At 33.0% G+C, this 12,297-nt stretch overlaps 1 protein-coding gene across 2 annotated transcripts in view; it reads right to left on the reverse strand.

The window, feature by feature from the left end:
* Nucleotides 1-2,077: 2,077 nt before the first annotated feature.
* The window catches only part of LOC128547453 (guanylate-binding protein 5-like), a 32,159-nt gene continuing 21,939 nt past the window's right edge, over nucleotides 2,078-12,297 (reverse strand). For both annotated transcript variants that reach the window (XM_053520357.1, XM_053520356.1), the window contains one exon: nucleotides 2,078-3,460. In XM_053520357.1, the coding sequence (XP_053376332.1) occupies nucleotides 3,051-3,460 (410 nt within the window). In that variant the 3' untranslated portion in view covers nucleotides 2,078-3,050. The remainder of the gene's footprint in view (nucleotides 3,461-12,297) is intronic.

Here is a 12,297-nt window from a genome sequence, read left to right on the forward strand (position 1 = left end):
CCTGAGCAAGAAGTGCTCAAGGTGAGCTTTTGTGATCACACTGTGTCCGTCGTTGTCGTCCGTCGTCAACAATTTGACTGTTAACACTGAGAGGTCACACTTTTGGTCCAATCTTAATGAAACTTGGTCAGAATGTTACCCTCAACAGCATCTTGGACGAGTTCGATATTGGGTTATCTGGGCTCAAAAACTAGGTTACCAGGTCAAATCAAAGGAAAAGGTTGTTAACAGTCTAGAGATCACAGTTTGGTCCAATCTTAATGTAACTTGGTCTGAATATTACCCTCAATAAAATCTTGGATCAGTTCGACATTGGGTCAACTGGGTTCAAAAACTAGGTCACCAGGTCAAATCAAAGGAAAACCTAGTTAACACTCTAGAGGCCACAGTTATGACCATTTATTAATGAAACTGTTTTCAAAATGTGTTTTTGGTGATGTATAGGTGACTTTAAATCTGAGTCAAGTGGGGTCAAAAACTAGGTCACGACTACCCGCTGTGATTTGATAATCATTTCTCATACATTTATACTTACCAAATAACATACAACTTTCGATATAAATGTCGGAATTTGCCAGTCATACTGAAACAAAGACGAGGTACAACTCACGCCATTTTTAAAACAACGGAAGTGGATTGAGCAAGGCCTAGCAATGAAAACGACCAAATCCGCAAGGACAGATTCCCGGCATGTGTGCGTTATCACTATCAAATGTAAATTATTTCTAACATGAGAAATAGTGGTAAATCTTGACAGGTAGTAAACACGACGGCTGTATTTGTAACGATAACATGTTTATTTTATTATTGAGGAAGGGGGATTCGGGTAGTTAAACCATTAGGCCGTTCAACTATTTTGTACTACTTTTGAATCTTGTTGACTGATTTACCATGAAGTAAACTCTGAATTACTAATAAGGACTTAATCGACTTTTCCGATAATCTTTTCGTTATCCTTTTCTATTTATACGCCCATTCGCAGGATACTTGCGGGTGAAATAGTTTTTTTTTTTAAATCAGAGGATCATTTTGTTGCTGACGGACAGACAGACGGGGGTCAACCTATAGTCCTCTCCTGTCTCATCTCATCAATATTTTGAAATCGTAAGGTAACATTTCTTCGTGTGATTTCCATAGGGAATCGACGGTTAATTTCTTGCAAGATATAGTGGGGACCCTGTGTATACTTTCAGTTTCTAATTAGTATTTTATGATAGTATATGTGTGTAAAACCAACACTGAACACTTGCATGTAAACGACTTTGAAGCATTCAATTAATTATTTAATTAAGTAGGATAGCGAGTCACAGACACTCTACCCACCCCCATTGGATTAGTTCAAGCATCGCATTGGGGGGTTCGACATTAAATGACATTATAAACATGACGACTGATCAAAAAAAAAATTGTATGCATATTTTTATTTCATTTACGTCTTTTCATAAATCGCCTGTTGTACTCGCAAGATGGAATACAGTATCACTCGCAAATACGCATTCAGATCAAATATCAAAATTGGCAAGTCGGTATACAGTAAATGTTTTTTCATCGACTAGATAAAAATTAATTTCATTCAAAAACGCAACAGAAACGAAACATTTTATGTACATATATTTATGGAGTATACATACTTATTACAGAAAACATCATGAATAATTGGATTACAAATCAATTTGGCGTGATATTCATCAGTTTCGTGACTTGGTCGAGTGAATTTTCATGCAATGAGTGTGATCAGTCAACATTTTTTAAACATTACCTGTCAGTTTCATCTATTATATCACATTATACACATATTTATGTTAGGCTTATCGTTTAACTTAAATACACATACAGTGTAAAGCCAAATAATGAATTTGAAGACGATTCTTACCTTTTGCGTGTCTGTTTATTGTTGTGATCACTCGCAAGAGGAAGAGAGGGAATACAGTCGTTTATAGGGTGTGTTGTTATACATTGTTATGTTATAATCGTCAATGATATTTAAAAAAATGGGGTTTACAGTTTCAGCTGTATAATAAGCCATTAAATGCAAATAATGCATGTTTTCACCTATAAAAATGACCAATACCTGAGATATCAGTTGCAAGTTTAATTCGGGATAACCAGCGCTTATAACAATTTGCAAACAAAGAGTCATAAAATTACATTACGGTTCATGTAAAGTGTTTTGAGCCCACCTTTCGGGTATACAACATATCTTACATTTTCACTTGTAGTTACGCCAACGTGAAAATATTACAGGTGATTACAAGTTATTTTCATAATTTTCTATGCAATCTCTACTCTTGCTTCATTTTCGATTCACATATGCGTATTAAGGTCTTTTACTTTGAGCGAAATATTTTACAAAAAAATCACGATTATTAAAAAGTACAATTGTCTAATAATTGTCTATGTTTTAAAGGCTTGTCACATGTCAGTCTCCTTGATAACCGCTATAAACAAGTTGGAGTTGTTTAAGTAAGGTAAGTTTCATCCTTATTCAAATAAACGTATATAAACATTACTTACACTGATCTTCTACTTAGTTCGTTAACAGATGTCTGCAGTTATTTTATACTCTCACCTCACTGACAAGTAGTTTTTGTTACAGAGTTTATGAGAAACAACAAAAGAAGTGAAAGCGATATTATTTAAAAACAGAACATGTAAATGTTTAATGTGTTCATCATTTTAAAGGCATCTTAGTCGATTACTTTCTTTCAAAACATTTATATTTTACACAGGCACTTTGCAAAAGATGATGGCTAGTCAGTGCTTTAAATAATTTCTACTAAAGGCTTTGGTGTTTACTACAAATATTTATAGGATTTGGTATTTACTAAAATGTAAATGGGACGCTTACAAATAAAGAAATAAGTCATCTATATTTAGACAGAAGTATTGATTCGTAAAAGCCTATAAGGGTGACTTCAATACAAAATGGAATGAGAAGGACAATAAATACAAACTACAGTAGACTTATACAGTCATCATTAGTGCGTGCGTATGTGTTTAATACGGTGATGTGATTTACTGATTATTATTTGGCCAACACGAGTTTCACCTCAATAACACCAATCATCAGAATCGCAATAAGCATCATAGTCATCATAATAGTTATCATCATTCCCATCATTCCCACCACCACCACCACCATCACCGTAAAACACGAAAGTGGAGGTATACCCTTCACGATTCCTATTTCCTCCTAAATCTTCCATTTGACGCCGCCAGTTTTCGCGATCATCTCGATTTTCTTCTTTTAACCTATTTATTTGTCGTTGGTACCTTGCATTATCTCTTCTAGCCTGTTTTTCAATTCTTCGCCTGTTTTGTTCTTGTGCTCTATAGAACTCCTCTTGCTTCATCCGTTCGCGTTCCCTCATAGCCTCCTCCTCTCGTTGACGTTCTTCATACCGACGAATAGATTCCTGTCTTTGTCTTTCATGTTCCAGTCGCATCTGTTCTTTCTGTCCTGCAACAGCGGAAAGTTCATTAAATAATAATAGAGAGTTTGAGATTTCAACCTTCGCCTTCCCCTTCAACGTTTTGCGAAGTTAACGTATAAAGTTGAAGTTCGATTAAAATTCCTTGAGATTTCAAACTTTAGGATGAACCTTACTTCTTTTAATCCGCCCATTCAATTTATCCGTAATTATGATCGTTTTTTTCGTGCATTTTGATATCAATAGTCCGAAAGGGCAGGACTTTTACAAGAGGTTTCTAAAATGAAAATTAAATTAAAACATTTCAATTAATATAATCATCGCATGGATATTAGTGCGATTACGGAAGTCGCACTGAGTTTCAAGACCGATTTTCTTTGTAAAATGTAAGAATCATAGTGTCGTGGGGGGGGGGGGGGGGGGGGGGCCCACAATGCCCCTTTACCAGGCTTTGGGTCCGTGCATGTAAAGAATGGAGTTATCCAATACCACTAACAGGACACTTCTCGCATCATGATATCATAGATCTGAAATTGTCTGATACTTCAGAAGAATATTCCGTCTTACTAGTACCATTTTATGTTTATAATTAAAATGCAATTGTCGTATTAAGTGTAAGACAGAAACGGATTGATTTTACCTGGAAGTGGAAATAATATGTTCCACCAAATGATAATCGCGCGTTATTATTCATTTTTCAAGTAAAATGACTGTCATGCCATGTGCCTCCATCCAGATTTCAGTCTTTGATGCAGAGTATGTGGACAGAGTAGATGCAAAAAAGACTTAAGTTTTGACTTTCGTGATATCACATCTCCGGACGTTTAAAACTTCCCTTCATACGACAAAAAGGCCCATCTGGTATAATCGATACCGCCTGGGGACACAAATATGCCGTAGAAGTTAAAGTTTGAATAAAATCTCAAAGTTTCTCAAAATCAGTTAATAACTTCATTAGCCATACAAAACTTATTATTCTCATACTTGTTGATAGTGTTTCGCATCAAATTTAGTCTAATTATACATATGGATAATCAAATAACTTAATAAGCAGAAATCCTGAAATTAAGCTTTTTATTTCACATAGTAATAAAGAGAAGTCTTAGGCCTACTTGATATTACACGGAAAACTTTAGTAGCAACGTCTGATATAAATAAAATACACTTATATCGGCGAAGTTTTACCCCAAATATATATTAGAGACGTTGAAGGGGAAGGCGAAGGTTGAAATCTCAAACTCTCTATTCACATTAACTGTACGTTCCGCGGTCGTTTCCCGGTTAGGGCTGATATCACGATATTTTTGTACGATATTTTTTTACGATGGCTGATTAATTAAAATCAAGCAGTATCATCCTAGACTGGAAAAACGGGATTGCGGGATATTTATCACACAGATAATAGCACTGAATGACGTTATTTTGAAAGGTTCATCATGACATCACAATGTTTACATAGATCGATTCTTGGAAAGGTTTACAATACACTTGTCAATGTATACTTATTCTTGATTTATGTCTAATTTAAGGCATGCACATTTTATTAATTACAAGCAAAAGTATTTGTGTTAATTATTATTCTTGGATCAGTCAATTATAATTCTTGGATCAGTGTAAACTTAGTGATTAAACTTTAAAGTATCTCTGACCTGAGTCTGGGACTGGAAGTGAAATTTTCAGCGCTTTGGACATGTAGTTGCCAGAGTGAAATGGTTTAATAATGTGGAAATAAAGCATGTGCTGGTTTATTCAAGAGGATGAATTTTGAGTTTTGCGTAGGTAAGAGTTTATTTCATTGTTGTTTTATACAAGAATATCAGAAGGTCAAAAACATTGTCGGAGCTGAATTCAATATGGCTGCCGTTTTGGTTCGTTCAGATGTTTGAGGGGCGGATGAAGTTTCAAATCCGTAAGATATGAATTAAAATCTATTAATGTTTCAGCAGAACGACTTCAGAAGTCATTTTTACGAAATAAGAGATTCCCAGCCAGCAAGACTATATCGGCCCGATATAGGTATACTGTCGGAATGTCGGCAAAATGTGCCGATGTAAGGCCGACGTCGGGCCGTTGTGAGTGAGTGAGTTAGGTTTTACGGCGAGTCGACACAAAATGATCATATATCGCCGAGATCGGACCATTGGACTGCCGCAAAATATTAAAATCAGTAGATCGGCATCAATCAGTGTAACTATTTCTTAAGTCGGATTGACATGGGGCCGATATTGGATTCCCTAATATAGCAATATTTTTCAAAATATTATTGATAAACGTGAAAAAGTAATCTAATTGTTTATGTGTGCTAATTTATTAAGCAAATATGATGTATGCCAGAATTAATCAAACTAGGTTCCAAACAAAATTTGTAGACGGTATTTATCAAAATTTTATATGTAATAAAGGGAGGTTATACTTAAGATGCATTTTTATTTTATGTAGAATGCCGCCGTAGAAATATTTATATTTACAAAATAATGAAAATTTAAATATGTTTAAAATTCTAATTGAACAATTTTAATAGTGTTTAGAATATACAGAAACGTACGTAACTGTATAAAACATGTAGTATATAGTTGTGAAAACTATTATATCAATAAAATCAAATAACCATCATACACATGATGCGAGACATATCTGTTTTCAAGTAAATTTCTCTGAGAATTTATAAAGTGTATATTTAAAGAAAACTTTGATGAAGCACTGCGTGTCACACTGTTTCGCGACAACGATATGATCTACCAATATCAGGCCGATATCATTTTGATGTTGGCCAAATATCGTTTGCTAATGTCGGACCGATGTCATTATGATGTTGGCCCGATATCGTCTGCCGACGTCGGGCCGACACCATTCCTATTTGCAGCCGATATTGAAGCCGATATCGGGCCGTTATAGACAACGACGTCGGTTTGATATCGGGCCGATATAGAATGCTGGCTGGGTTAGGACATATGTTGTTCTAGGCAGTTTGTATGTAAGTAGACCATTTGGTGATATCGTGTCAAAAGATACGGGAATTTAGATGTATTAGGTGCAACAGTAAATGCCTAATAAATCTATTAAGATTTATAAAACATCCCCATACCAATATCAGAGGAGCGGTGCAATTAGTGTCCCTTTTGTAAGGAAAGCAGATATGTATATTTTTGCCCGCATGGTTTGGTAAATAGAAACATAATGACTGAAATATGGCGACTTGGTCTTCAAGGGCAAACAACAACATTCGTATATAACATTTATACCTAAGATAATCGCATTTGCATCCTTTCAAGTACATTCAAGTTATGTGAAAGAAAACTTCAGATATTTTCACGAGCGCGTAGCGCGTGTGAAAATGTGAACATTTTCTCACTTTGAGGTGAGATATATTCCATATTCACGAAAAATAAACAAATTTTCTTTTTATTTTTATGCTTAAAGGCCTAGATTCACTATTATGTAAGTGCCCCCTCCCCCCAAATCCAATATACAACTCCCATCTTATCTGCTGCTTATCAGCGATTATGTTATAGTAACTGATTAGGGCAATTAGCACAGCAGGGACCCCAACTAGACCATGAAGATGTGTGCATTGGAGTTGAAAGAAATTAATTTTTGTTCAGTGAATGTGGAATGATAATAATAATAATTATTATTTTGATATTATATATTAGATGATAATAACTATTACTTTAATGTTATAATAATAATAATAATAATAATAATTATTATTATTATCATTATTATATTACATATAGGATAATAAAAGATACAGTAATAATATTGAAAATAATAATGATAATGAAACACAAGTATAATAGTGAAAACTTCTTCAGTTCTTCAGTTCTTTGTGCTGACAATCAATATTTTTCGAATTGGAAATTGATTTTCTTGTATCCATGTAATCAACATTATTTGAATATAAAATTATTGCGTTCCATCTATACTCAATTTTCATTTTCAGTATGTTGCCAAAAGGGACTTTTTTCATGCTCTGCTTTGTAACTTTAAAATTCACATTCTGTTTTTAATTTAGACAAATGTTATTTACAGTATACTGCAAGCTTTAGATGAGTGAAAGTCACATTTTTCTGAAATATCACAATTCTCCAGACAGAATTCGAAAAAATAAAAACTTGCATATTTCTTTAAGTAATTTTCTCATTATTTCATTTTTATGAAAATAAGTTCCTGATTATTTTACTATTGTATTTGATCAACAAATATTTTTCTTTACAAAAAAATGCCAAAAAAACCCCCCAAACTAGTATAACTTTAAAAGTTAACAATAATAATTATTATTCATTAATTTAAAATAAATTACATTGTTACGGGTTGATAATAAAATATGCAAAAAGGCTGAATGGTTTGATAACGACTGTCGTCAAGCTAAATGTGAATATTTTGATGCTCTTACATTATTTAATAGAATCAAAACAGATGAAAATAGGTTAAATATGCTTAGACTGAAATCGATTTATAAACGTTTAGTCAAAACGAAGAGAAAAAAGTTTGAATATGGTAAAGTGAAAGAATTAGAAAATTTACGTCATTCAAAACCAAGGGATGTTTGGAGACTGTTTCGCAAAAATAAAAAGAAATCAAATAGTTCCATCTCTGTAGATGATTTTTATAAATATTTTTCAGGCTTGCAAACTGATATACAAAATGTTGTTAATAATGAAGCTAAGCGCTTTTGTTCGGAAAATAATTTCGAAGACAATGCTTGTAGATTCGAGGAATTAGATAGTCCAATTACTGTATTAGAAATTGAATATGTTATTAAAAGGTTGAAAAGAAATAAAGCTCATGGTAATGATAATCTGATAAATGAATACTTCATAGAGTGTTTTGATATATTGTCATCTCATTTAGTTGATATATTCAATGCTGTATTGAATTCTGGACATTTTCCTGTGGAGTGGTCCAGGGGCATAATTGTGCCTGTATTTAAAAAGAACGATCCCTGCAATGTTCAGAATTACAGAGGCGTAACGCTTGTAAGTTGTTTATCAAAAATATTCACTGGAATTTTAAATAAGCGTGTTAGCGACTGGGTAGAAAATAATGATATTTTCAGCGATGCGCAGTTTGGATTTCGCAAGGGTCGTTCCACTGTTGATGCTGCGTTTGTGTTAAATGCTATTATACAGAAGATTTTAAACGAAAAATTTAAAACCGTTTGTATTGTTGTATGGTAGATATGAAAAGGGCGTTTGACTCTGTTTATTTAAATGGTCTTTGGCAAAAATTGTTTAAATTAGGCATTGATGGAAAATTACTAAGCATTGTTAGAGATATGTATTCACAAGTAAAGGTTTGTGTTAAAGGTCGTAGTTCCTATTCTGAGTATTTTGAATGTGTGTAGGATTAAAACAAGGGGAGGTAATGTCTCCTTTGCTGTTTTCATTATTTGTTGATGATCTTGAACTGTTTTTACAACAACAGCCCAACAGTGGCTTAAGCTTAGATGATATCACATTTATACTTATGTTGTTTGCAGATGACATGGTCATTTTAGGAGATACTGTGGTCGATTTGCAAAATAGTCTAGATCTTTTAAGTACATACTGTAACAAATGGGGACTTGAAGTAAATACTCTAAAGACAAAGATTATGGTTTTTAGAAAGCGGGGTCCAGTTAAAAATAATGAAAAGTGGCATTACAATAATCAGGAACTGGATATTGTTGATAATTTTAATTACATTGGGATAGTTTTTAATTATACAGGTACGTTTGTGTTAAATCAAGAAACCTTGGCTGGTAAAGGGCTCAAAGCTTTAAATGTGTTAATGAATAATATTAAAGGTTTAAGTTTAAAACCCAGTGTTATATGTCATTTATTTGATGCTTTTGTTGGTTCTACTCTTAATTATGGTTGTGAAATATGGGGGTTTGGAAAATCGAAAGAAATTGAAGGTATTCACCTTAAGTTCTGCAAATCTTTACTGAATGTCAAAACATCGTCTAGCAATATAGGTGTATATGGAGAACTAGGGCGTTACCCGTTATATATAAATAGATATGTACGAATAATAAAGTACTGGGGTAAAATTGTTTCATCTTCAAATATTTTATTAGTCAAATTGTATGAATGCTTTCTTGTTAGTAAAACTTATAGAAATAATTGGGCTTATCAGGTGAAATGTCTTTTAGACAATTTTGGTTTTTCCTATGTATGGAATAATCCAACGTTGGTAGACTTAGATAAGTTCCACCTAGCGTTTAAAGAACGTGTATTAGATACTTTTAAGCAGAATTGGTGCCAACGTATGAACGATTGTGGAACATTAGCTATGTACAAAAATTTTAAAACTAGTTTTCTATTTGAAAAATATTTAGATTTATTACCGTTTAAATATAGGAGTGCTTTAGCTAGGTTAAGACTATCCTCGCATAAGTTAGCAATTGAAACAGGTCGTTACTCTAGAAATAGAACAGATAGAAATCTGCGTTACTGCATATTTTGTCAGAACAGAGATATAGAAGACGAATACCATTTGATCATAGTGTGCCCATTGTATGAGAATATAAGAAAAACATATTGTAAAATCATATTATTACAGAAGGCCAAATGTAATGAAATTTATTGAACTTCTCAATAGTGATAAACAAGTTATTATTAAAAAATTGTCTAAATTCATTTATCATGCATTTATACTGAGAACATCTTTATTGTAAATAGTGGTAAACTTTTAGCTCTACATATCCAGATGATACTTCCATGTATTGTTTGTATAAGACTCATCCTCCATAACAATCTATGTTACATGTAAATTCAATTATTATCCCCCGACGAAAGTCGGGGGGATATAGTTTTGGCGTTGTCCGTCCGTCTTTCCGTCCGTCCGTCCGTCCGGAGCCATATCTAGGAAATGGTTTGGAATATTTATTTAAAACTTCATGTACACGTTCACCACTATGAGTTCTTGCGGCCCGTCAAGTTTCAGTCAGATTGCCCAAGTAACACCAGAGTTATGGCCCTTAGAAGTTTCTAGTGTTAACTATATAGGGTACTATAAATATGGCAATTTCGGCATCATAACTTTTGATATATTTGACCTAGAACTATGAAACTTAAACAGAATTTAGATCACCATAATGTGGTTGTGTACACACAATTTCATTCGGATGTATGTGTAAATTAAGAGTTATTGCCCTTTAATTTTATAAAAATCCACATATTTGTACATAACAAACTTACTATTTGGTAGAATTTCATTAAATTTCTTTCATTATTTTCCATGAACATTTATTGTAAACATGTGAAGTTGTGTACCCACACCTGGTCACCCCCTTACCTTGATCATACACCTCCCCCCTATCCCCCGACACCCCCCACCCCCCACCTCAAAAAAAAAAATCATTCCTTATTTTAGATTTTTTTCAAACAAACTTCATATACATGTTCAATTCAATTCAATTCAATTCAATTTATTTGGATTATCTGGCCTCCGGCCCAAATACAATATATACAACATGAAATAAACATAATGCATGAGGTTATGACATAAACAGCTAGACGACATAGTCAATGTTAAACCATGATGACGTATTAAAGTTAACAATACATATCAAAAGTCATATTTAACTGAACATTTCTAATTATTTGTCCCTCTCTTTAAAAGAGTAGTAAAGATACATGGCAACTTTTCTAATTAAAGGCCTAGATTTTGGCAGTGGGCCAAGGGATTTCTGTCCTCACCAGCACAGTTGGGGGCTAATGACCATCACAGTATGGTTCCAATAAACAAGGATCATTGTTTATTGGAGAGTCAGTCTACCTTTCAAGTGTATCAATTAGTGAGAAGGGGAAACAATGTAATTTATTTTAAATTAATGAATAATTAAAAACATTAAAGTTTTACTAGGATTTTTTTGGCATTCCTATGTAAAGAAATATATTGATGATCAAACACAATAATAAAATAATCAGAAACTTATTTTCACACTGATAAAATAATGAGAAACTTACTTAAAGAAATATGCAAGTTTTTATTTTTTCAAATTCTGTCTAAAGATAACATTTGTCTAAAATTGAAAACAGTATGTACATTTCAAAGTTACAAAGAAAAGCAACATACTAAAAATGAAAATTGAGTGTAGATGGAACACAATAATTTTATATTAATTTATTTGTCAGCACAAAGAACTCATGAAGTTTTCACTATACTTGTGTTTTATTATCAGTATTATTTTCAAATTTATTACTGTATCTTTTATCATCCTATATGTAATATAATAATAATGATGATTATTATTATTATTATAACATTAAGGTAATAGTTATTATCATCTATATAATATCAAAATAATAATTATTATTATTATCATTCCACATTCACTGAAGAAAAATTAATTTCTTTCAACTCCACTGCACACATCTTCATGGTCTAGATGGGGTCCCTGCTGTGCTAATTGCCCTCTGATCAGTTACTGTTACATAATCGCTGATAAGCAGCAGATAAGGTGGGAGTTGTATATTTTCAGGGGGGAGGGGGGGGGACACTTATATAGTAGTGAATCTAGGCCTTTAAATTCACATTTTCGTCTGACATCAAAGCAAAAAACTTTTCTAGGGTTGGATATTGACAATAATACATAGGTAGATATCTTGTACGAATATCAGCATATAAAGGGCATGATAACATGAAATGATATTCATCTTCCAGTACAGTTTCACAGTACAGACATACTCGATATTCTTTAGATATGTTATAATGTCTACCTTTTCCTATTAATGCGAAGAGCTACGGAATCTTGCCATACAATTTCTAAATTTCTCAACATCTATTGCAATAATATATTTTTCAACTCCAAAACAATATTTATAGTTACAATAGTATTGTAGTTTAATATTGTCTCTACACCTTGACTGCCAGTTTT

Source organism: Mercenaria mercenaria, chromosome 12 (assembly GCF_021730395.1).
Source record: "Mercenaria mercenaria strain notata chromosome 12, MADL_Memer_1, whole genome shotgun sequence".
NCBI classification, from domain to species: domain Eukaryota; kingdom Metazoa; phylum Mollusca; class Bivalvia; order Venerida; family Veneridae; genus Mercenaria; species Mercenaria mercenaria.